The sequence below is a fragment of the Oreochromis aureus genome, linkage group 15, assembly GCF_013358895.1.
Source record: "Oreochromis aureus strain Israel breed Guangdong linkage group 15, ZZ_aureus, whole genome shotgun sequence".
Lineage (NCBI taxonomy): Eukaryota > Metazoa > Chordata > Actinopteri > Cichliformes > Cichlidae > Oreochromis > Oreochromis aureus.
This window is the reverse complement of record NC_052956.1, coordinates 15,313,475-15,337,238: the sequence shown is the minus strand read 5'-3', so window position 1 is coordinate 15,337,238 and position 23,764 is coordinate 15,313,475. Positions and strand designations below refer to the sequence as shown.

General features: G+C 40.0%; 2 protein-coding genes across 3 annotated transcripts in view; one reads left to right on the top strand and one right to left on the bottom strand.

Annotated features, from left to right (window-relative positions):
- Positions 1 to 1,079: 1,079 nt before the first annotated feature.
- On the top strand, positions 1,080 to 5,139 carry rdh14b (retinol dehydrogenase 14b). The gene is made up of 2 exons (XM_031730209.2): positions 1,080 to 1,646; positions 3,952 to 5,139. Exons 1-2 carry the CDS (start codon positions 1,293 to 1,295, stop codon positions 4,567 to 4,569), a joined length of 972 nt encoding a protein of 323 aa, XP_031586069.1. The 5' UTR covers positions 1,080 to 1,292; the 3' UTR covers positions 4,570 to 5,139.
- Positions 5,140 to 7,223: 2,084 nt separating this feature from the next.
- The window catches only part of si:dkey-174m14.3 (uncharacterized protein LOC563117 homolog), a 32,787-nt gene continuing 16,246 nt past the window's right edge, over positions 7,224 to 23,764 (bottom strand). For both annotated transcript variants that reach the window (XM_039598701.1, XM_031730171.2), the window contains 5 exons: positions 23,286 to 23,447; positions 19,048 to 19,114; positions 17,242 to 17,349; positions 15,300 to 15,380; positions 7,224 to 9,510 (listed from right to left, as the gene is read on the bottom strand). In XM_039598701.1, the coding sequence (XP_039454635.1) occupies positions 8,098 to 9,510; positions 15,300 to 15,380; positions 17,242 to 17,349; positions 19,048 to 19,114; positions 23,286 to 23,447 (1,831 nt within the window). In that variant the 3' untranslated portion in view covers positions 7,224 to 8,097. The remainder of the gene's footprint in view (positions 9,511 to 15,299; positions 15,381 to 17,241; positions 17,350 to 19,047; positions 19,115 to 23,285; positions 23,448 to 23,764) is intronic.

Sequence of the window (23,764 nt, the reverse complement as noted above, 5' to 3'; positions counted from 1 at the left end):
TGAGTTAAAGATATAGGTTTCTCAGACAGAAAGAGAGAGAAAGGAAAGAATGAAGAAAAAACCTCTAGCCTGTCAGGATCATTATAGAAGTTTGTATTTGCTGAGGTACAAAATGGCCTGGGCACCCACACCAACAACAGGCAAACTGGAACACCAACACAGAGCCAGTGCACAAAAAAGGGGGCTTTCCTAAGGAGGCTGAGATCCTTCCATGCGTGCAGCAAAATTATGGAGATCTTTTGTCACTCTGGTGTGGCAAGGACAGTGTACTTAACTGTGGTCTTCTCGGGGTGCAGCATTGGAGCTGGTGACACTAAGAAACTGAGTAAACAGAGCAGGAGGCCTGGATCTTAAATTGTAATTGGCTGCAAACTGGACCCACCCATCGAAGCTGCGGTGGAGAGGAAGTAACATCAGTTATCCATCATGGACAATCCTGACCACCACTGCACCTCTTACTGAACAGGCCCAGGTGGAAAATGTTTCTTTCCACCTCCACTAAGACATAAGTTGAAAATCTTTTACACCACATATGATCACATACTATAATGCAATATATATGTGAGGTGGAGAGTCATCTGTCAGATATGTTATTTTTTATTACTTGTTATTTCATAATCATTTCAACTGCTGGAACAAATAATAACAATAATAATAATAATAATAATAATAATAATAATAATAATAATAATAATAATGGGAATATGGGAAAAATAAAATAGGTCTCATCTCGTCTGTGCAGTTTTTTTGGCTTTTCATGTAGCTCCATCTAGTGGCTGATACAGGTATCGCGGTAAATGACATTATGAAAAACAAAAAGGTAAAGTAATATTTCTGACCTCTATAAGCTCAATTAAAAAGTAGTAGCCGATAGAAAACATCTTTAGGAAAAACTATATTTGTTTCGGTGAAAACAAACTGGTGTACAGTTTAGTTTAGCATATCGTGATTATTTTTGTTCCGTTACGAAAATAACCCGGAAGATATTTTGTGTGACCATTTGAAGTCGCTAATGTTGCTAACTTGGTTAGCGTGTGAACGGTTTCAGCCTACTCAATACGTTCAGTCGTGTGCTTGCTTTAAAAATACACATGCATATATATATATATATAGATATATATATACATAGATATATATATACATATATCTATATACATACATAACAAATATTTATATTATGTGTTGTTGCCTGACAGGCTGTGAACTCTTAAACTATAATCATTTCCGGGGTCAGCTTTTACCGTCGATACATAACCGTTTCTCTCAACGACTTGTCACCCGTCACAGCTTTTATGTCCGCTCCTCTGCTAATTGCCGCTGTTGTTGGCGGTGGGGTCCTGCTTCTTATGCGGCGTTTATTCCCCCGTCAGAAAGCCGTTAAGTTGCTCCGTTATTCAGGAGAAACTATGCGAGGCAAGACAGTCATCGTGACCGGGGCAAACAGCGGGATAGGGAAGGCCCTGGCCGGGGAGCTTCTGAAGCTCCGCGCCCGGGTCATTATGGCTTGCCGGGACCTGCGGAGCGCCGAGGAGGCAGCCCAGGACATCAAGAAGCAAGCAGGACCAGAAAATGGGGAGGTGGTCATCAAACACCTGGACCTGGCTTCTCTTAGATCAGTCCGAAATTTCTGTGAGGAGGTGACTCAGGTAAATGAGAACCCAAACAAAGCAAGAGTGGAGATGTTTGTAGTTTATTTACCAGCTGTGGTGCAGTTTGTTATTGAGCCCAACTCAGCAGAAAAAAACAGAGCATTGCTCCAAGGGGACTGTCCTTGGTGCTGAAATTAAGTATTGGACCCCAAACCCACATTTACTACAGATGCAAATAAACTATTGTCCAACAGGGGCCAGTCTAGAAATGTTGGTCCCCTGGCAGATGTTAAGAGTTAATATCCTATTTTATTGTAAGCTTCAGCAAAGACGATACTGTTTAAGTGTAGCAGTGATCTTTGAAAGGCTTCAAGTATTTTGTTTATGTGGTCCGATATAACAGATTTTCCTCAGGTGGCTTTACATTTCATACAACAAACAATACTCTGTGTGCTTAGACTATTGAGTCACAAATGAGAGTAAACACAGGAGGAGCCACAAAGGATGGTCAAACACAAAAAAGCTTCCTATACATTAATTACTGTGCCAAATTTTGAGCCACCACTCATTTTCTTATATTATGCTTCCAATGAGCCAGACATTTTTAAAGTGGTCTTGATAATTCTCCAGGCTTTCTGAAGGTCTTTGAAAGTCTTTCCTTAGAGATTTGCCTTTTCACTCATTTTCAGTTCACTCTTTGTATCTGATAATTTTCAGAGCAATATTTTTTAGTCACTTAACACAGAACTATGACTCTTTGTAGCATAAAAAAGCACCTAACTCAAGAGATGATACAGTGTTATTGCTACACATAATGGCACATACTGTCAGTCTTTCATAACAAAATGTAACATTTCTTCCCATTTCTTAAGTTGAATATACAAAAATGCCAAAGATAACACAGTTTGACAGGCATAAAATAATATTATTGTACCAACAAGGTGATTGCCAAAGAGCTGTTTGTTGAAAACTTGGCATATCTCAGCAGTGTGTCCTTAAGAAATTTGAGGGAACTGGAGAAGTGGAGGGGAAAAGCGTTGGGCCTAAAAAACCTGTCTACAGCAGATAAAATAATGTACTGAAGAAATAGGAGAAAAACATCCAGGAAAGAACTGATACACTGCCAGTGCATTAAAAGCACTATCAGTCATGGACTGGCCTCCCCAGAGTTCAGACCTCAACATTATTGCAAAGAACAGAACAAAAGGCAGCAACAATCCAAAGAAGAGCTTTGAATGTGCATTAAGAAGCCTGAAAAACTATTCCTGAAGACTACCTAAAGAAATGAGAAGAAAGCTAGCCTAAGAGAGCTCAGGCTGTGTTTAAGAATAAAGGTGGTCATACCAAATATTGACTTTCAAGCTTTTTAGGATAGTGCAAACTCTGTTTTTGCTCTATAAATTGTGTTTTTCTGTATGTTATACACATTTTTCAATAAATCTCTTCACCAGAGCAAACTTTTAAGAAATAAAGGGTGGCTTGACACTTTTGCACAGTACTGTAATAGACATTCAAGATAGTAAATTCATAATGCTGTATTAGTTTGATGAAGAAAAATTGTAACCACAGGCTATTATAGCATACCATTCCATAATTAATATAATTAAATGATAAAGACATACAATCTAATAGAATTCAGTATAGCCTCCACCATTAGAAAGTTTATAATTTCCAATTTTTTCTGTAATTCAAAGTTCATATTAAACTTTAGCTTCTTACAGAAGTTAGAATTAAAGTTACAGATTAACTGGATTGTTATATAACACACTGAGATGCTTTGGGGCTTTATTTTTGTCCTTCCTATTAGCATTCAGGTATAATGTCATTATAAGTACACATCATAGTTTAAGTCAAAGTGGTTTAGATGTAAAACATTACTTGTATATTCAGGAATTTGGCAGATACTTCGTATAACCACTGGGTGTCTCAGGCAGGTCTCTGCAACCCAGAATGTGCTATACTTTAAGTTTTATTAAAATAGGTATTATATTAATTAACTTAACCCTTTATTTACCACGGGCCCGCTGGGCCCATTTTACAAGCATGTATGGGGTTATTTATTCAAGCATAAATTGCATTTGTGTGTGTCAAATGAGTGAAAATTGACAGGAAAATGCATACATGTCTGTTAAATAAGTTAATACAGACTGATTTCCTTCATTATACTCAGACCAGCCCTGCTCATGTGCATTGTCCCACCATAACTGTCCATTCTAAGGGAAGAAAAAACTTAGTTAAGTTGTTTGGTTGAAATTTGATCTTTTGTTATGCATATGGACAGTTAATGCCTCTGGATGCTGGAGAGGTTGTAATAAAACCTTAATTGGGGTCTTAAATGTTTCAAATGTATCTTTGTTGTCAGGAGGAATCCCAGGTTGATGTGCTCATCAACAACGCCGGTGTCTACCAGTGTCCCTACACAAAGACAGACGAAGGTTTTGAGATGCAGCTCGGTGTGAATCACATGGGTCACTTCCTCCTCACTCACCTGCTGCTGGACCTCCTGAAGGCTTCGGCCCCTAGCCGCATCGTGGTGGTTTCCTCTAAACTTTACAAATATGGCCACATCAACTTCGATGACCTGAACAGTGAAAATAACTACAATAAGGCCTTCTGCTACAGTCAGAGCAAACTGGCCAACCTTCTGTTCACGCTCGAGCTGGCCCGTCGCCTCGAGGGGACGGGGGTCACAGTCAATGCTCTCACCCCGGGGATCGTGAGGACCAGGCTAGGCAGACACATCCAAATCCCCCTCCTGGCAAAGCCGCTGTTCTACCTTGCCTCGTTGGTCTTTTTCAAGAGTCCATTGGAGGGGGCCCAGACTCCTCTCTATCTGGCCTGCTCCCCGGAGGTGGAAGGAGTGTCGGGGAAGTGCTTTGCTAACTGCAAGGAGGAGGAGCTGTTACCCAAAGCCACAGATGAGGAGACAGCCAAGAAACTCTGGGACATAAGCAGGAGGATGGTTGGACTCGCTGACTGAGCAGAGTCCAGCTCTGTGGATGGAGTTTGGGGAGTGGACTTAAGTGTTCTTGGACCTGATAGCTAATCTCTTGCAGCCCCACAGACACCATTCTACAAGCGTCCACTTGCAATAAATAAAAGAACTATTTCCATCCTGAGGATAAGAACATTAATTGAACAGCATATTGTAGAGTGAAGTGCGATAGTGGTGTGTGTGCAAGAGCGCCACAATGCTTAGAGATTGTATAAAGATTTGAATTTAAAGGTGTGCCTCTCAAAGTGATGTTTAAAAAACAATGAAGCAGTGTTATGTGAAATAATCTGCTTACTTCTCAATAACCCTCCAGGTTTGCTTCTCCCCTAATTTTTAATAAGCTAAATAGCTTTCCAATTTCCACACCATTTAAGAAATCAGCTTGCAGACAGCCGTAGCAGGGTTATATAAGTACATGTAAACAAACCCTCACTCCCTAGAAAGGCTCAGTAGGGGGAGAAACATTTCCCTGTCTTTGACAAAAACATTTCATAGAACCAGATGTGAAAATTAACTCTAAACTTGCTAATTTATTATATTCTGTAATGAATCTAATGCATAGATTCCAGTTTTGTGTCTTGACCTAGAGTCAGACAGGCAGCCTCGGATCAAAAGGAGCAAACTCTCAGGTACATCGCCTCATAGAGTTCTTCAAAGCCACGCTGAGTTGTCACATTTTCCCGTCAGTGCTTGTGCTCTGCAGTTCCTGGAGTGAAACACGTATCTGTTTCAGGTTCAGCTGTGGTGTTGGAAAGCTAAATTTTTGCATGCTTTAGCATCTGCTTTGCTGTGCAGAGGAAGGAGAGGTGGTGGAGTGATAACAGTTGATCCAGTTCCCTTCATCTTGATGTGTTTGAAGTGTAAATGCTTTCTGCTAGGACAGTAAGGTTAGCAATACGGATCGGTGAGCTCCCACTGCGCTGCAACTCCCTCCTGTGGATGGATTGAGAGTCCTCTTACCTCATTTTTATTATTTAAAGTTCAAAGGCATTTGAATAAATTCAAGAGCATTTCCAGACCATTTACTCAATTGCTATGTGTGCTAAAAGAACCAGTTTTCAAATGATACCAAAGGGTATTTAGAGAACGACTGCAACTAATCATTTTCCTACCAGAATAATCAATTTTTCCCAGTTAATCGATCAAATGAAAACTATCCTTCATGATATTAACATTTCTCAAACAGCATATACTCAGTATTCAAATATTTTAAGGCTACAGTGATGTCACAGAAAAAACTCAAATCCTCAGATTTAAGAGGCTGATGCCATAATCTCAAGCTTCATCACTTATCAGGGAGCATCAAGCATATACTTTTGCACAAATTATTGGCCTGCATCAGGCAAAGAATACTACTAAAAAGAGTGATGAAACTGCTAAAATCAGTGTATTATTAAAACCAGGAAGTAGTGGTGAGCCATCGTCTTCAATGAAGAAATGTGGTCGGGGGAAAAAAACCTAAATGATCGTGAAATCAAGATCGAAACACCAAAGCTGGACTTTGGAGATATGGAAAAAGGTGATGTGGTGTGATGAGTCTAGTGAGAGTGGTTATACTCTGGTGATTGACAAATCAGGACAAGAACAGACGTGGATGAAGCACTTACCTTACAGGTCTGTGGGGGTAGTGTGTGGGGTTGCTTCAGTTGGTCAGGTTTAGGTTAGGCAATGCTATGTACCCAAAAGTGTACCAAAAGGTCAGCTGACTACCTGAATACACTGAATGAGCTGGTTTGTCCATCAGTACTTTTCTTCCATGACCACACCGGTAAATTCCAAGGTGACAATGTCAAGGTTTAATGGGGATCAAATTGAAAAACAGTGGCTCAGAGAGCAGGAAACATAATTTTTACACATATATTGGTCATCACCGAGTCCACACTTTAACCCCACTGAGAATCTCTTGGAGACTCCCATCATCAGTACAGGACCCTGGCGGAAAATGAACTCACATCGTGTAAGTTGAATGAAAAAAACAACACTGTGATTATGTGTTGTCACCAAAGCTAAAGCTGGTCCAGCAAAATATTAGACCGTGACTTTTTTCTTCTTCTTGTCAGGCAATTGGTCAATATCTTCTGACTAATATATCAGTCAAACTCTCTATTTTTAGGTATTTTGTCCAATCCCTCTTTATTTAGTGCTTGGCGTGGCACTTTTAATACATCAAAGGGGAGTATACCATGATATATTTTTCCTTAGTAGCTCTAAATTAGTGTGTTAGATATCACAAACACTCACAGAATATGATCCATTTCCTTATACTGTAGTATTTTCTTGATGATGACTCCTGGGAAAACACAAATAAACTTCCTCTCTGTTCTGAATTTGTTGGCAGAAATCCTTCTCTACTAACCTATTTTTACATTTTTTTTCCCAACAGTGAAAAAGCAGAGCTACTTAGTGACTCAGCAATCTGAGTCTGAATAATGAAAGGTCTTCCACTCGGTTCAGTCAGTCAGCTGAACACTGCGGATCAGCAGACATGTAATTATCTTGAAACAACAACCGATCGCTATGCAACTGTGCGTGAAAGCGGAGCGATATTAAAACATGATATCGCTTTTATTCAGCGGCATTTCAAATCCCTAAATGTGTACATTAAAGGCTGGGAGTTTGTATGTATAATTTGTGCTTTATTAGGCAAACAAAACAACCAAAATATATAAACATGCATCATTGTGAAATAAACGGGGTTACAGTGGTTTGGTGGGGTGTGGGCATCCAAATCTGAGGTAGAAAGGGGACAGGAAACCTCTCTCTTGGGGGATATAGAAGAGCAAAAAAGAAAGTAATACTGACTGCTAAAACAGATCAAAACGTTCCATCAATAACAATAAAACACACCCATCAATACTGTCAAATCCATTTAACAGAAGGAAAAACAAAACAAATGTTTCTCATGGTTCATTTAAGGTACTAATTTGCCTTTGTTTTTTCGCTTCCTTTCAATGTAAATCATCACAAGGCCATCGCTGTTCCAGCAGATTAAAAATAACGACTGAAACAAATCTCTGTGCACATCAAGGGGCAATTAAAATACCTCTCTCAGGGTTTTTAGAATAAAGCAGTGGAAGTTTTTTTTTTATTTACAAGTTCCAGAATTACCAATAGGATTTTGCACTGTTTTTTTAAATGTATCTCTTGCTAACAGCTACATACAAAATATATCACTCAATTTTAAGTTAGTATATATTTGTACATTTGTAGTTTAACACATACACATTCTCAAAAGTTTTAAGGACTCTGTGAGCTCCTCTTTGTCCGTTTCCCCACATCTGACCCCTAACTTGACTTACTGCCTTGAGAAATTTATAATGTAAACAATCGCCATCCACTGCCACGCCATCAGTGCTTTTAAATGATCAGCAATAGTTACATGTTCATGATACTGAATAACTCATTCCTGGCTGCTATTCAAGCCATCACAATGGCTGCACTACGAGAAGGTGTAGCTGAACAAACCAGGGCTCTGTGTCTACTATTGAAGATGCAACCTGATTGGAAAGTCCTTCAGTTCAGAAGTGTTCCATAAAGCTGCGCCTTAGTCAGACTGTCCTTCCTGGAAAGTCCCAGGGAGCCAAATTTTTGGTTGTACGGAGGAGGAGGGGGTGGGGCTGGTGGTGGCGACTGGCTCACCTGTGCAGGCACGCTGTGCATCTCCACTTGATAGTGCTGCAGTTCTGCGGCCATCTCCAGAGATCTCTGGTGGAGAGACTCAGTGGAGCTGTTGGGGCTGGGGTCTACATAATCAGTGCTCTGGCCTCCAGATGCGACATTTCCCTCCCTGTCTTTAGAGCTCCCTGAGTGGTACAAGCTGTGCTCTGACCCCTGACTGTCCTCAGCTCGGTACAGGTGAGCTTGGCTGTGAGCCTGGCGCAGCCCTGGGCTGCATTCGGGGCTGGGGCTGGCAGCTACCCACACTGGGTCCATGACATCCACTCCGTGGTGGTAGTAGTCAGCCCCTTCCTGGAAACTGCTGTAGAGCGGCCCAAGTCGAATCTTGGCGGGACGGACGGAGAAGTGCTGCTCCGAGAAGCTGTAAGGTGAGGCCCGTCCTGGGCTGCGGTAGGTGTGAGCACTTAAGTCCTCCACGCTAAGTTGTCTCCACCGACCAATCAGCTCCTCTTCCTCGGGGGCCAATGTGCTGCCTCTACGGCTGTCTCCATAGGCGACGCTTGGGGAGGAGGACGGGGGGAGCGGCTCATAGGGCTCACTGAAACAGGAGGACATGGTACGGCTGTAGACGGGAGAGCTGCCGTTCTGATGGTGGCTCAGCTCTGTCTGTTGGAAGGGATGAGCATTGGCAAAGCCCCGTGGACTGTCCCTCTCCCAGGATGAGTCACTCTTTCTCTCATAGTCCCCTGCATCCCTCCATTCCATGTAGAGTGAGTGATGGTGGGGGGAAGAAGCTGCACTGCTGGGCGGTCCGTTGCCTTTGTCCTCAGACCCCCCTCCACTAAAACTCGAGTAAGAACTGGAGGCTGCACCCAGTGGGGGAGGGAACTTAGCAAAGTGCTCCTGGGAGAAGCCAGCTCTCAACCCAACCGAACCTTCCTCTGGAGTACTGTCGGTGGAGTTCTGCGGCCCGTACAGCAGCTTCCTCTCGCCGTGAATATCCATGCTGGGCCTCCGCTCACGGTGACGGTCATCAGGGCAATACAGGGCTGTGTCACTGCTGTACAGGTCAGTTTTATAGGCTCCGCGTAGCCCCAAACGCTCTCCGGGACCCAAACTCTCCAAAATAAAGGCATGTTCCTGTGTTTGCGGGCTGGGGGAGCGGGAGGCCTGGCTGCTGCTGCAAGCCTCATCTGGCTTTTCAAGCACTTTGGCAATGAGAGAGGTCGGGACAGAGTCAGAGTAGGTGTGACAGAGGGGAGACTCCTCCAGGTGCATGGTCAGGCGTTCCTGGAAGTCAGCAGGCAGCTAAAAGTATCAGAGAAACAAGGGCAAGGCAGGGAAAATCAGTGAATGTTAGTTATAAATTATAGCAAAGACCTTATTCTATGCAGTGTAGGAACTGATGTACACTCCACTGCACTGTCAAACTCTCTCTCGAGTAATTAGTAGGTAAATCAGGGTGTCGACATTAAAGGCTGTGCAGCAGCAGCAATAATTTAAGTATATTGCATGTCACACTCAGCATTGGGTTTTGAGGCATCTGCGTCAGACTGTACAACATCAGCCACCAGACTGTTTGCATCGTGGAGTGAAAGTTGAGTCAAGTCATCAGCCTGTGTCATCTGCATGTATCCAACATTCCTCTTTATTAGTTTTGTCTCGCACATTTTGATTGGTGTAAAATTAATGTAGTTTTTTTAAATGCATGGTCATTTGTTTGGTTCTATAACTACTTTTTTCTATATGAAAACAGAACACAAGTGAATGTCTTTATTATTCGTCCATTGTTTTTATTGAGACTAATATTTTGCAGGTGGATGCACACACAGACCAGCAAACATGATTGACACCCTGATGCTGTCTCCAAAACTGAACCACAGATGGATGCTGACACTGCTTCCACAAACAACAGACACTAGATCAGATTATTGCAGTGAATCCATCTTTGTTTTGTGTTGGGTGTTTTTAAAAACAGAAAACTAATCTGGTTCCTAAATGGACTAAATGAAAAAGAAAGAAATCACTAGTTTGAGTCATCATTGAGGTTTTTTTGTCCTCACTCTTTCTACTGAGAATGCTTTGTTTACTTAGTTTTATTCTAATTCATTAAGCGATAGTAAAACATCACTGCGCCCCCTCAAACACCAAACCAATTTCAGCCTAAATAGAGGGAATGCTAACGCATAAAAAATATTCTTATTGGTGTATCCATCACCAGACTTTTCACATACAAAGAGGAACAGACATATATTTTATGCATCATTTCTAGGATTTACTCAGAGGTTAAAGTGAGCCAAAACTGTATCTTTGGTGTATATCTACATACGTTATGGTTGCGGTACTTTAGCATCTAGCTAGTGCTACAGAAGAGGAGCTAGCATTAAACAAGTAATGTGTTTCTTTGGGTAATTTCAAATGCAATGCTTTTTATGAGCTAGGTTAGGTTACATGAAGTGTAGCAGAGATTAATTTGAATTTAAGCTGATGATCCTTAGATTTATTCACTAAATTTCACCTTTATACCAACTTTGTACTATCTAGTACAAAGACAGTGTAAATAGCTCAGGCGGTGAAATCCGCCAAGATAACTTGTGAAACATTTGCTATGATCTTGTTAAATTCAGCTGTGTTAATCTACAAAGAGCAGTAAACCTCAGAGCAGTAGCAGCAGTATAGGTTAGCTGATCACAGCGTGTACACAAAGACAATTTACTGGAGCTCACGACTTTTCTCCACGCTGAGCCACCACAGCTAATCTGGTCCCCCTACCTGCTGAATCTTACTTTAACCCCTCTCTATACCTATTTTTCTGTAGTTTCTGTATTTGTACTCCAATTTACATAATGAATGTCTGAATTGTTCCCACCTTTTTCCATCTTGGTAGGCACCAAGACCACCTCTTGTAGGTTTGGTGGCTACCAAGCTATCTAGTGTTAGCTGATAACTTAGCCACCTCTCATCTAAACATAGTCATGGAACAGTTCCTAAAAAGCAAGGCTTTAAAAACAAGGCTTTCCAAACTAATGAAATGTCCTATCTTTAACACATTATTCCGTCAAATATTATTTCTTAGAATTTAAGCCCAAAGATCATGCTGATTGATTTCTTTCTGGTGAAATAGCACTTCATTTCCTAAATAAGATATCTCAGAGATTAAATGTGCAGTCGGGATGTATATGTGGCCTGCGATATAAAAGGAGTTTGACATCCCTGGTGTAAAGTCTGGTTTTTGTGTCAAATTAAATTTACAGTTTAATTTAATATGATACATGATGTATTTATTTTTCCATTAATAAATGAAATCATGATTTAAACACTGCATTTTGTATTTTTACTTCTTTAATTATCTAAAACATTTAAATGTGACAAACATGTTTTAGAAAAAAAGAAAGAAAGAGCAAACACTTTTCACAGCATTGTAGCATTTTATCCAAGCTGCTCACAGGTTCTGTTATCGCTGCACAATGCAGTATGTGTGTCAGTATGTTAGGTTGTACTTTAGGTGGTTTCTGAATACGACACAGCAACCTACACGTTCACATTTACCTGCCTTCACTGCATGAATTGTGTTCACAGCTGCAGGGAAAAAAGTGTAATTTTCAGTGTCACGAACCTCAACCAAAGAGAACAATATACCTGATTTTTAAGTGAGAATAAGTCGCTTTCCTTAGAAAAAAAAGCTGTTCTATTTCAAGCATTTCTTAATAAAAAAAAAAGCCTCCATCCACTATCTCTACCTCTCCATAGCAACAAGCATTAAGCTAACTGCAGCACATCATCAACAGGAATCTAGTCAGTTGTTTCTAATTGGCAATGAGAAGGAAGCTAATTATAACTTTGTAGATAGAGAAAAGACAAACACTACAGAGAACATGAAAGAGACGGTTTATCATAGCACTTTTATTGCATCTTGGACAAAACTAAATGCCACTTAATTACTGTCCACACACTTTTTTCATTTGGGCTTGTTTTGAACAAGATCTCAATTAGCTTTTATGTGGTGTTCAGAAATCCAAGCGTGATCATTTTACACCCTCTCTGTGATTGTTTTGCAGCAAAACAAATGACTAAAGCGCTTCTGTAGGCGCTGAAGAGCCACTGCACCTCTCAAAATGCTGCAGCGCCATTCATCAATACACTTTCGATTAGCTCCCACCCACAGGACCAGCAGACGGGTGGACATACAGTGAGTGCATGTATAGCCTCTGACCTCTATTATGTTTGGCAATGTGCCTGCAGAACAGTTTTTCACTTTATGATAGACCCTATACTGTTAACGGTGCCGACGTGCGTGTGTTAATGTGTGTACCGTGCAAGTGTTGGGGGATATTTTATGAGTCTTATGCAACCAAATGCAGTTTGCATTGATATTTCCATTCAGCCATATGCGTAAAATACGTGGACAGGCGTTCTTTAACCTCGTGGACGCTTGCCAGTTTCAAATCTACCCTTGTCACATGGGCGAGGCACAAGGCCCACGGCTGATGCAGCGGAAAGTGGCGCCAAGCTGGGCTAGTGTTAAAACACTCATCAATACCCGCGTGCATTCTTTTCACAAGGAGCAGCAGGACACTATGATGAGGCTGCGCTGCGCTCTCCATTTACATTTTGCCACATACTGTAGTTTTACCTCCTCTGTTGAGTGTCCTTCAGAATTGCTCACAATGTGCCTTGAAGTAGTTCCCATGCTGCTTTGTGGTTTTACGTGATTAACAAAACCGGTGCAGTGTGACCGCACTCTGTCTAGACTGCACACTGAGTGACCGGAGCACAAAGACTCCAGTCTGCGTGCATGGACTAGAGGTGTAGGTGTTATTGTCACAGTTTCAAATCATGGAGGAAAACAGTCATCACCAAAACCTTAAAACATTGCATCCAACACAAACCACAAATATTAAAACTAAAGAGAACAAACACTGTTGCCCTCTCCTTTCTGGCTGCTTTCTGCATTTCCCCAGTCTATGTTTCCCTTTTTGTGTGGGTTGCTTTGTGTCCCCATTTCTGTTTACTTCCATCTTTCTGCCTTTTTTGACGCTTCTTGTTGACTTCAGCTGTGTCTTATTATCCCTCTATTATCCCTAACAAATTAACACAATTTTAAATAAGATGATAGCTTTTAACACTTTGGTGAAAATCCTTGACTGCCTGAAGTCTAGAACCCATGGACATCACCAAGTACTCTGTTTTCTCTTTTAAGATGCTCTATTAAGCCTTTACTGCAGCCATCTTCACTCACTGCTTGTTTGTACGTCTTTCTGCATTCAGTTTCATATTAAATAACTGAAAAGCATGTCCTGTTGGGTTGAGATCAGATAACTGACTTGGCCACTGAAGAATATCTCTTTTATTTAATGTGACAAATGCTTTGGTTGGTTTTCCAGCATGCTTTGGGCCATTATCTATTTGCACTGTGAAGCACTGTCCAGTCAGTTTTGGAGCATTTGGCTGAATCTGAGCAGAGAGTACAACCCTGCACACTGCAGAATTTATCCTGCTGTTTCTATCAGCAGTCACGCCATCAGTACGCAGTAGTGGCCCAGTTCCATAGACACAGGTTTGATTCTAGGTCTTTCTCATGATATGTCTACCACCTCAAACGGGTTCTTGATCAGCTGTTGTAAAGGTTTTCTTTTTCCTAATCATGGAAATAATTCTGTCATCATGCACTTTAGTTGTCTTCAGTGGTCTTTTAGGCCTTTTCGGTCTTTTAGGCTGGAAAGAGCCTTCATTCTCTTAAGTTATTGCTGACTCTCGAATAGGTCGAGTTCGATTTTTCAGCCTAATGATGGCCTCTGTCACTTGAATTGACACATCTTTGGGGCTCATATTGAGTAAAAAGCAAGTTCAAATGAAACAACACCTGGAATCAACTCCAGACCTTTTATCTACTTAATTGTCATGAATGAACAAGAAAATAGGCTTAATCTAGACATAAAACTAGATGCAGTTAATTGTCAAAATACTTGAGTATATAAAACTGGACCATTATCCATAAAATTAGTATAATTCCTAAAAAAGCTAATGCAATACTTTTGTTAAAGCCCTTGAATTAAAGCTGAAAGTCTGCACTTTATTCACATCTTGCTTGTTTGATTTAGCTTCCACTGTGGTGCTGTACAGAGGCAAAATGACAAGAATTCATTGTCATTGTCCAAATACCTATGGATCTGATTGTATGTGCTATTGCAACTTTTTATTGTCAGGCCTTCAAATGATCTGCCAAATGGACTCCATTTGAGAAAAAGCAGAAGTCAGTTATGTTTACTAAACTAAATATTTCTCGCATGATATATGGTAAATGCACATCACTGTAGTTTGGATAGAAATAAGGTAAAAATCTGATTTGTTATAAAGGAAGATGTTAATGCTGATTTGCTATACTTAAAAGAAAAATTTGTAAATCAAGCTGTGGTTCATGTCCTTCAATGCATAGTCACTGTGTACAGGATAGATAGTTCTATAGTATATGTCCAGATTGCATCTAGCTAAAAAAGTCTTTTAAACTCAGAGCCATCGACTTTTTGAAAACTTGCCTCTTTCATCTCGCTCAGGTGAAGGTTATTTAAAGAAAAAAAACCATGAAGCTTTAATTCTTCGCTCTCTGTCCTTCCTCCAGTGACCTACAGTACTCATCGCTTCGGGAAGACTTATCTTTTCTGGCTCACAAAGGGCAAGATGACCTTCATGTTACAGTCAAGACAGCAAATTTTTCTTCGCTCATCTCATGTCATCAGCTGAAAATTCAGCTTAGTGCTGCTGAAGAAACACCTCATTCAGACCTCTCCTCCCCCTTAGCTTTTATCAAAGCTTTTTCTTTTACCCGGCTACCGCTGAATTCAAAAATTACAGTTTTTTCTGTCTTTCTGGGTTCACATCAAATGTCAGTGCAAGAAAGCCTGAAGCTCATACAGTTCTTAAGCTTGGTTGTATGCGATTTTTGTGAAGAAAGAATTTAAATACATTCTATTCAAACTACCAGGGATTAGACGGAGGCCTCACTAAAACTGAGGAACATATAAAATGTATGTTTACAAAGGATAAAGAGCACTGGAAAAATCGGGTTTCAAGCCTGTAAAAGTGAGTGCACAGCTCACCTCTGAGAGTTGGGCCCTGTAAAGAGACTTGTTGCACTGCAGAAGCTGAGCAGCCAGGTTACAGTCCTTTCTGTACATTTCCTGCAGAGGTACAAAATGGCCACAATCAAAGGAAAGAACAGAGAATGAATATTAAAACTTTCCTGTCCAGCTAAATTTCTGGTCTCTTTTGGATCAATACTGCTTAAACTCTATTCTCCCAAGACTTACTTTCCTTCTTCAGAAACACAAAACTTATTATTTAACTGCTTATTTGAAGTCCTAAACATGCTTGGGACCCCCCCCCTTGAAATTACAACATTAAATTGTGCACACGCATAACAAGACGTAGAAAATTTTTGGTTGCTAGCAGATTGTCATGGTTGCCCATTAATTGCATGGAAGATGCCAACTTATCTGCAAACACTCTTCAACTAGTTTCAGAGCTGTAGCGAAACTGTGAAAAATACAATACAAACCAGAAAAGGCAAACCTTCATTTTTAAAGTCAAAGTTGTGCCATAGTGCTGCAGCCAAGATGTTTGAGAAGGTACAACTTTTATTTAGAACGTGAATGTTCACCTTTTCTGGTTTGCAGTTCATTTTTCAAGTCTTACAACTGCCTGGTATGTAATGAGCAAGTGTTTGCAAACAAGTCAGCATCTTCCATGCAACTACAGGCAACCATAGCAAAATGCTAGCAATCAAAGCCCTTGGTAGCCAAAGTTCAGTCCAAAGATCTTGGCCATGCTAAATTACAAAGCCTTTGAGTTTACATTTAAGGATATGTGAAAAATTCTGATCATTCGCCACAGAACAATGCACACTGTACACCACCTTATGGCAAAAGGAAATCAGCATTGTCTGAAAGCATCATCGGAGGATCATGTTTTCATTGTGCGTTCCACACATGTAATGTCAAATATTATTAGTGGATGTAATCTAACACCAACTAGAGGGCACAGGCTGTTGTAAGCAACTAGTTTGTCAAGGGATTAATGCTGTCACGACTGCAAGAAAAGTGTCAACTGCAGCAATAGCAGCACATCTCCATATCCCCAAAGGTGTTAGGGCCCTATCATCACTCCTTGTAGCTTTAATTTTGCATGTTAGTTTTTGGTAGTTTATCTGCCATTTGTTCCTGGAGACAAAGAAATCTTCATTACATAACTTCACTGAGCTGAGTCTTCAGCTCTTTATTGCTGTTTCTTTTATCCTTTAGTCAGTGCAAAGTTGCATCACTCACACTGGTAAATCCCATCTTTTTTGTTGATATGCTAATATCTGTCTAAGTTTATGTATTTAAATGCATAACAGCTTTCCAGTAACACACCAAACATTTCTGTTCTTTATTATTTGTCAGACACAACATGTAGTTCTTGTCCCAGTTGAGCATAAGAGAACATGGTAAAAAGTGTTGAGTTTCCTTAGTGGGATACCTACCTGAATGAATGAATCACTTCCTCTATAAATGCCATAATTCATGAGGTTACGACCCCTAGTGACCAAATGTATAATAATACAAACAAAATTTAAAAAAAAAAACCCCAACAACTTTGAAGTTATCCATTGATGTTCCCGCTGCCTATAAATCAAAGTTAGAGCCTACCAGTCATATTTTTTTTTTCATTTTATAACAACAACAGTGTGATGGAACAGTAAAATCATGAGTCCATTTTGAACTTTAATGCAACAAGGTCATCTTACTACTGAGCTTGCTAATTTGGGGATCTGCAGCTCCCTTTCTTGCTCCAGTTTGCATATCATAGTGTCACTGGGCAAGAGTATGAAAACCCCAAACTGCCCCCCCTCCCCGATAGCTTGTAATACTAAAATAAAAAAAATTAAAAAATCAATGTAATGAATGGAATGTATGGAAGCACACATTTTTTATTTGCCTCAAACAATAACTTCATACTCATCATCTGGTTCTGCAGAGTTGAATGCTGCACTGCTTTACTTACATTGTCTTCTTGAAGCTTCTCGATGGTGAGCTTTGCCTCCATCAGGTGGTTGTTGAGGACGATGATCTCTCTGCTCAGAGCACGCTTTTCATCGTCGTGGTGCTGTGACTGACAATGACAAAACAGGGATTTAAAGATTACTTTAAAGTACTTTCCTCTGTGTAATTCTTTTTTGTGTGTTTTTTTTAGGAATTAAATTTATAGAATTTATAGAATAGATCGTTTATAAGAGACCTTTCAGACAAACTTTCAAAATTGATTCTTGCATGTTTTTAATTCAAATATGAACCCGATAAACATAAACAGAAAATTTTGGTTAGATCTTTCTAATTTTCTTTTGAGATCTAGGTCGTCGGTACTGTTTATATTGGCAATTTTATATATATTTAGCCTTTCACGTAACTCTTTTGGATTTTGGTGCCAGTTGTAACTGCTTTCTGTTCTGAGTGTTGCTGTTTTAATTCCCTTTTGCTTGTGCTTGTCTGTTGCTCTACTTTATCTTGTTTAGTTTTACTTTTCGTGGTTGCTGTCTTGATTGTCTTCAGCTGTCTTTAGTTCCCCTTCTATTTCCACATACCTCACATGTATATATTCCCAGAGTGTTCCTTTGTCCTTTGTTGTGTTGTCCATTTAACTCAGTAGCTTTTCTTTGTGTTTCCCAACCTAAGCATTTCTGGATATTTTAATTTGGACTTTTTAGATTAAATGCTTGCTTTGGTTTCTACTTCTGTCTCCTGCATCCTATTTTTCAACTGTCACACCTAATCCATATTGCTTACAGCTGAATATGACAGCAGTTTATTATATACACTTATTTCTTAGCTACTGTTGATGAATGGGAAACTTTAATGTCAGTAAACTGAGCTTCCATATAGTTAAATCTTCATTTTTTGATTGCATTTTTTTAAAAGCAGAGTTTCCGTTAGCTTCATCACCTGTCAGTAAAATGTATTTTGGCCAAGGGCTTTGGGTTTGTGGAAGCTGTAATTAAAATGCCTGAGCGTACAGTAGTTCCGCCTCTTTGAAAAGTTTAACAGACTCAAACTATATCACAGTGTTTATCAGTCTTGTAATTACGTTCTCTGTAGTTGTGCAGGGCCAAGGGGTCAGATGGGTTTGTGGCACCTCAGGAGTAAACAAGCTTTACGATTACAGAGAGACTTACTCAGCACCTCTCTCACCCTTGAGGAGAGTGTACGTGAAATGAATCAATAACAGCTGATGAGAACACTTCTAAAAAAAAAAGGCTGCCAGCCTTTATTTTAAAAATCACCAATTTTCTTTACACAAAAAGCTGGGTGACCTTCAGCTCTTTATTACCTGTACTTGGTATCTCACATTGTCATCAAAATGATGGCGACAGCAATGATTATTATCTTGTGCTGTAACAAACCCATTCGACGAGCATTTTCAGCTGTCTATTCAACAGCGAAGACACCTGATGGTCATACAGTGTTCTCCGGCAGACTAGTTAATTATATCTTTCCACCAGCAAAAAAAAGCAATGTCTGACAAATGAAGTGAGGTGCAGAGCACTGAGGAACAATGGGTTTGCTATCACTCTGCTGTTGGAAGGAGGACAGCCAATTGTAATAAACCATAATTAACGTCAGTGGTACCAACAGAAGGGCATTCATATTCAAACTAGCTCACCAAGTGCTCTGTATCATCGCTAAATCTCATGGCTTGCCTACTTGCTTCTTTTCTGTCTACAAATACTGCAAATAGTTGACCGCAAACCTGAGAGCTTATTGTACAGCATGTACACAGGGTTTAAAACACACAGACACCTGTTCAGATACTCACATTTCTGTGGATCTTCTCCTCCAGATCCTGGTTGATCCTCTGCAGTGCTGAGTAGCTACTTTGTATTCTAAGTGACACAATAAACAACAGCGCTCACTTGCAGGTAATAGACTGAACATAAACAGTAGCAGCCGAAGACTTCTGCAAACTGGAAATAAGCAGATTGGCAGGCTCAGCAATGCACTGCACAATTCAAAGCTGAATAACACGTCATATGTCTCGTAATACAGGGATTTTTTTTTCCCACAAGGCATGGTAACATATATGGAAAGATTTTGGGCACCAGTAATAAATATTGAGCCGCAGCTCCACTATGACTGACAGAGGACCCCAGCCCGAGGATGTCAACGTAATTAAAATGAAGGGAAAAAGCTGACGTTTTGATTATATTTTATAATTACACCTCTCGGGGTTTCTAAAAAGTACCTCAAATATAAAAATGCAACTCCTTTTTTCATTTTAATACTAGCATAAAAGCAAGGTTTATGTCATGAAACTAATTTTATTATCTTTGTTTTAAATCTGTCTAATCACCACCAAAGCAGATACTGTGATTAGTTTGGGGAATTGGTTTTGAGTCAGCGCCATAATTGCTTTTTGTTGTTTTTGTTTTTTACTGAGTGATATCAGCACCGTCACCAATCTGATGGTTCTTGGTGGAAATCTAACTGGACAGATGTACCGAGATGAGGTGCTCTAACCTGTACACTGCACAGAGTAGGGCTTTCTGTATCAGTGGTATATTCAGACACTTCTTTGGCCAGCATTTAGTCCCAGTATGGCTCCTGTTGAGGATGCCTGAGACACGCCGTGTTGACGTGATCATCAGAAACAGCTACAACCAATGACCACTGCACAACAGCAGCCTTCACCCATCCAGGAATTGGACAGCAATTCCTCAACACCAGACTCAGACGCTTGTGTGGCCTTTCACACTTACATCATGTCCAGAGGAAACCATGCACTCTATCAGGTATAAACACATACTAAAGTGTTGGATTATAAAATCTATGAAATCTATTTAAAACACAAACTGGCATTTGTTTTTGATCAGTTAAGATACCATAAGTAAAAACTCGTGTAAACAGCAGGTGAAGATAATAGAAAAAATACCTTCCAGGAGGTAATTTATTGCGAGTTACCCAGATAAGAAACACTGCACTGCAGCACTGCATAATTTGCAGATCTCTCAAACACTTGTGGTACAATTGACTTGTGCAATTAAATTCTTAGATCTTAATTGGATGATGATCTCTAATATAATGACTTTAAGACCCCCTCAATACGTGCATTTCGATATTGAAGAGAGATTAATAATAGCTTCAGCCCGCTTTGGTTCTCACATAAAATCTAGAACGCTCATGGTAGACATATAATCTTTATTATTTCACTATGTTTGAGTCTCCGGGTATTTTCTGTTTACATCACATTGGTATACTTTCTGGAGTGGATCATAAGTGGTTTCAGAAAATCACCTCATATGTCTACTCCTTAAACAGTGATGCAGTATTAAACATTTTTCCTTAGGCACATGAATGAAGTGCTATATTTAGAGTAGTCAAGATGAGACGAATCCTACACGTTTTAGATAAAACAAAAGCAGAATTCAGATTGTTTTTTAGTTGTTTTAAACAAGTGTAAAGAGGAATTTTGTCAATCTCTGTATTCAGTCATTTTCAGCTTTTTACATTAAAAGCCTTTTGTAGCCATTTCTGGAAATATCCTCACATTCTTAGATTTTTGGGAAAGTTATAGCACCATCTATGCAGCTCATCTTGCCTGGAAGTTTTTCTGTCTCGTAGCCTCGTATTAGTACCCTCCCACTTCTCTTTCTCGTGATCTGCACTGTGTGCAGTCACTCGTCTTGGCCAGGTCCACACCAAACAATCCGGACCCCATCTGATCCAAACAAATTTATTTTGGTCTCTTCTGACCAAAGAATGTGCTGCCAATATTCATCAGGCTTCTTTTCATGTTCTTTGGCAACGTATATTATTATCCTGGCGCCAAGTTGGAAACGGCGAAGCGTAAGCGACGCCATTTTCTGAGGGTGGCCACTGCACCTTCTGTTATTCATAGGGTGGCTTTTCCAATTAATCCTAACACCTGGTACAGCTGTGTTTCAGCTTAGAAGTCTGATGCTGAACATAGGCTCGTCCACCCATCCGTATTTTTGTATAAGCAATCACCCTGAAGTGGAATTTTAAAGTATTATTGTAGACTTCTGACACATAGTTTGATTGTTCATCATCATGTACAGTAAATGTCAAACATCCAAGCAAAACACATTTGAGCTGAGCAGTACTTTAAAGGCACACTGCAGTGTGCCATTCTTGGGCCCTGACTATTTAAATATGACTAATCTTCAAAAGTAACATTGTTTTGCGTAGCACTGTGTTACACCACCAATGATGCGGCGTTAAATGCATCTGTCAAATGCTGACATAAGCTCAAAAGGTTTAGGAACCCAAATTTCCAAGTATCATCATTTCCTCTTTCTCTTCTTGAAAGAGAAAGAGGAAATGAATTTGGAAAGGAAGCAGTGAGTTTGGTGACACTTTTCTGGAAAGAGTTTAATAATCTGCTGCCAACGTCTAATTTGATCTCTTTATTTTGTGTATTTCCCTTTAGGTGACAGAATAACCATGCTCCGCTTAAAACTGATATATTATTTGTTTAGCATTCAGTTTATCATTGTGTCCTGTATTATGCTTTATATCAGGGGTGTCAAACATAAGGCCCGGGGGCCAGAATCGACCCGCCAAAGACACCAATCCAGCTCACTGCATGTCTTTGGAAAATGTGAATGAGGGCATAGATTTTGGACTTCTAACTGTATTTTCACATTTTACAATTTGTCCTACTGATAAAGACCTCCCCCACAGCAATTCACATACAACAGTGTAATAAAGTAATAATTACACAATTAAACAATAGAAAAAAATCCAATTTTTTTTTACTACCTACTATTCAGTTTCAATTTCAGTTTTTTACAATGTTTCCACAATAAAAAGAATAAATAAAAAAACAGGGAATTTTCTGGGAATTAATAACAACTTTCCTCTTTATTACTACAGGACAGTCTAGACCAGGGGTCCCCAGTCCGCGAGGGCCGGTGTCCCTGCAGGTTTTAGATCTCACCCTGGGTCAACACACCTGAATCACATGATTAGTTCATTACCAGACCTCTGGAGAACTTCAAGGCATGTTGAGAAGGTAATTTATCCATTTAAATCAGCTGTGATGGATCAAAGACACATCTAAAACCTGCAGGGACACCGGCCCTTGTGGACTGGGATTAGGGCCCCCTGGTCTAGACCATGAGCATCCAGAGCTTCTTCTGAAATTTAATATTTATTTTTCACAGTTTAAACCCAAAGACTCATGCTGATAGATTTCTTTAATTAAATAGAACAGCATTTTTTTTTATCATGTAGTAAAACTAAGATGTATTATAGAAATTCTGCTTCTTTTTCTTGTATTGAGATTTTACAGGGATTAAAGAGATTACAGTTTAACTTCCCTACACTGACAAAAAAGGGAGGCCAGCTGGCCACCGATGTAAAATGAGTTTGACATCCTTGATTTATACAGACTTATAAACAGTATTTGATTGAAGAATACATTTGTATATTATTATGATTGTTCCTATTATTGTTCTGCAGAACAGAAACCTGTGCTAACCCTGTTTTAGTCAGGCCAGTTTAATGCCAACAGGCCTAACTTTTTCCTGCTCAATAAATAAAATAAAAAGTTTGATCTCACACTTCATAAAAAGTCCACTAAAACAACTGCTACGTACTTCTTGTGTTGTTTGGGCTATAATGGGCTTCTCCTACAGCTCCCTCAGTATATTTTATCTTTCCTCAGTTTTAAGCTTGTGTTCAGTGGACCAGAACTCCAGCCTGGCTAACTGCGGATACCCATGGGTAAGTGCTGAATGTGGAAAGTCCAGTGCAAGCACTATCCACCACAGAGCATTTGTGAAAAAGACGGGATGTAAAACATTTGCTGTTGCTGTTTACATTCCTGTGACAGAGCTGTGTTGTTATTGTCTTTTATTCTCTCTGCTCATGTTTGCTCTCACGAGTGGAGAAAAAAAAAGAGAATCTTAATTTTCTGAAAATGAGAAATGTTGACTGCAAACAAAGTCCACAAACAATTTGTGAAACCTTCTGTGCCACACTGCCACCATCTTTGCCCCCTGGGTGTTGTACAGTTCATACTGAGGGGCCTACCTGCGCAGTTTATCAGTAAACTTGTCCAGCTCCTCCTGTGCTCTGCGCAGCTCCGTCTCCAGGTACTGCCGCGTGGAGTCAAATTCGCTCTGCAGTAGCTCCAGCTTGTGTGTTGTGTAGTTAAGTCTTTTCCGTAAGTCCTCCTTCTGCTCCAGCAATGAGCTACACACACACACACATACACACACACATGGGTTCAGAGCACATGATGGAGGAAACAGGCTCCTAACTTGAGTGCATGCTTATCTAAGTAGTCTACAGATCTTTTTAATGCACCCCTGAATGGCTGTGCAGTTATGATGGGAGCGTCATGAGAGGGTGATAAAAGTAGAAAACTTGTTTGCAAAAGTGCGTGGTGCGAGGAAAACATGGGATCAAAACACAGATCTCTAATTAAGAATCCAGGCTGGGGTAAGTAAGGATACAGAGCTTTTTAAGACATTAGAGCATTAGTCAATCTTTTTCAGTATTAAAGCTCT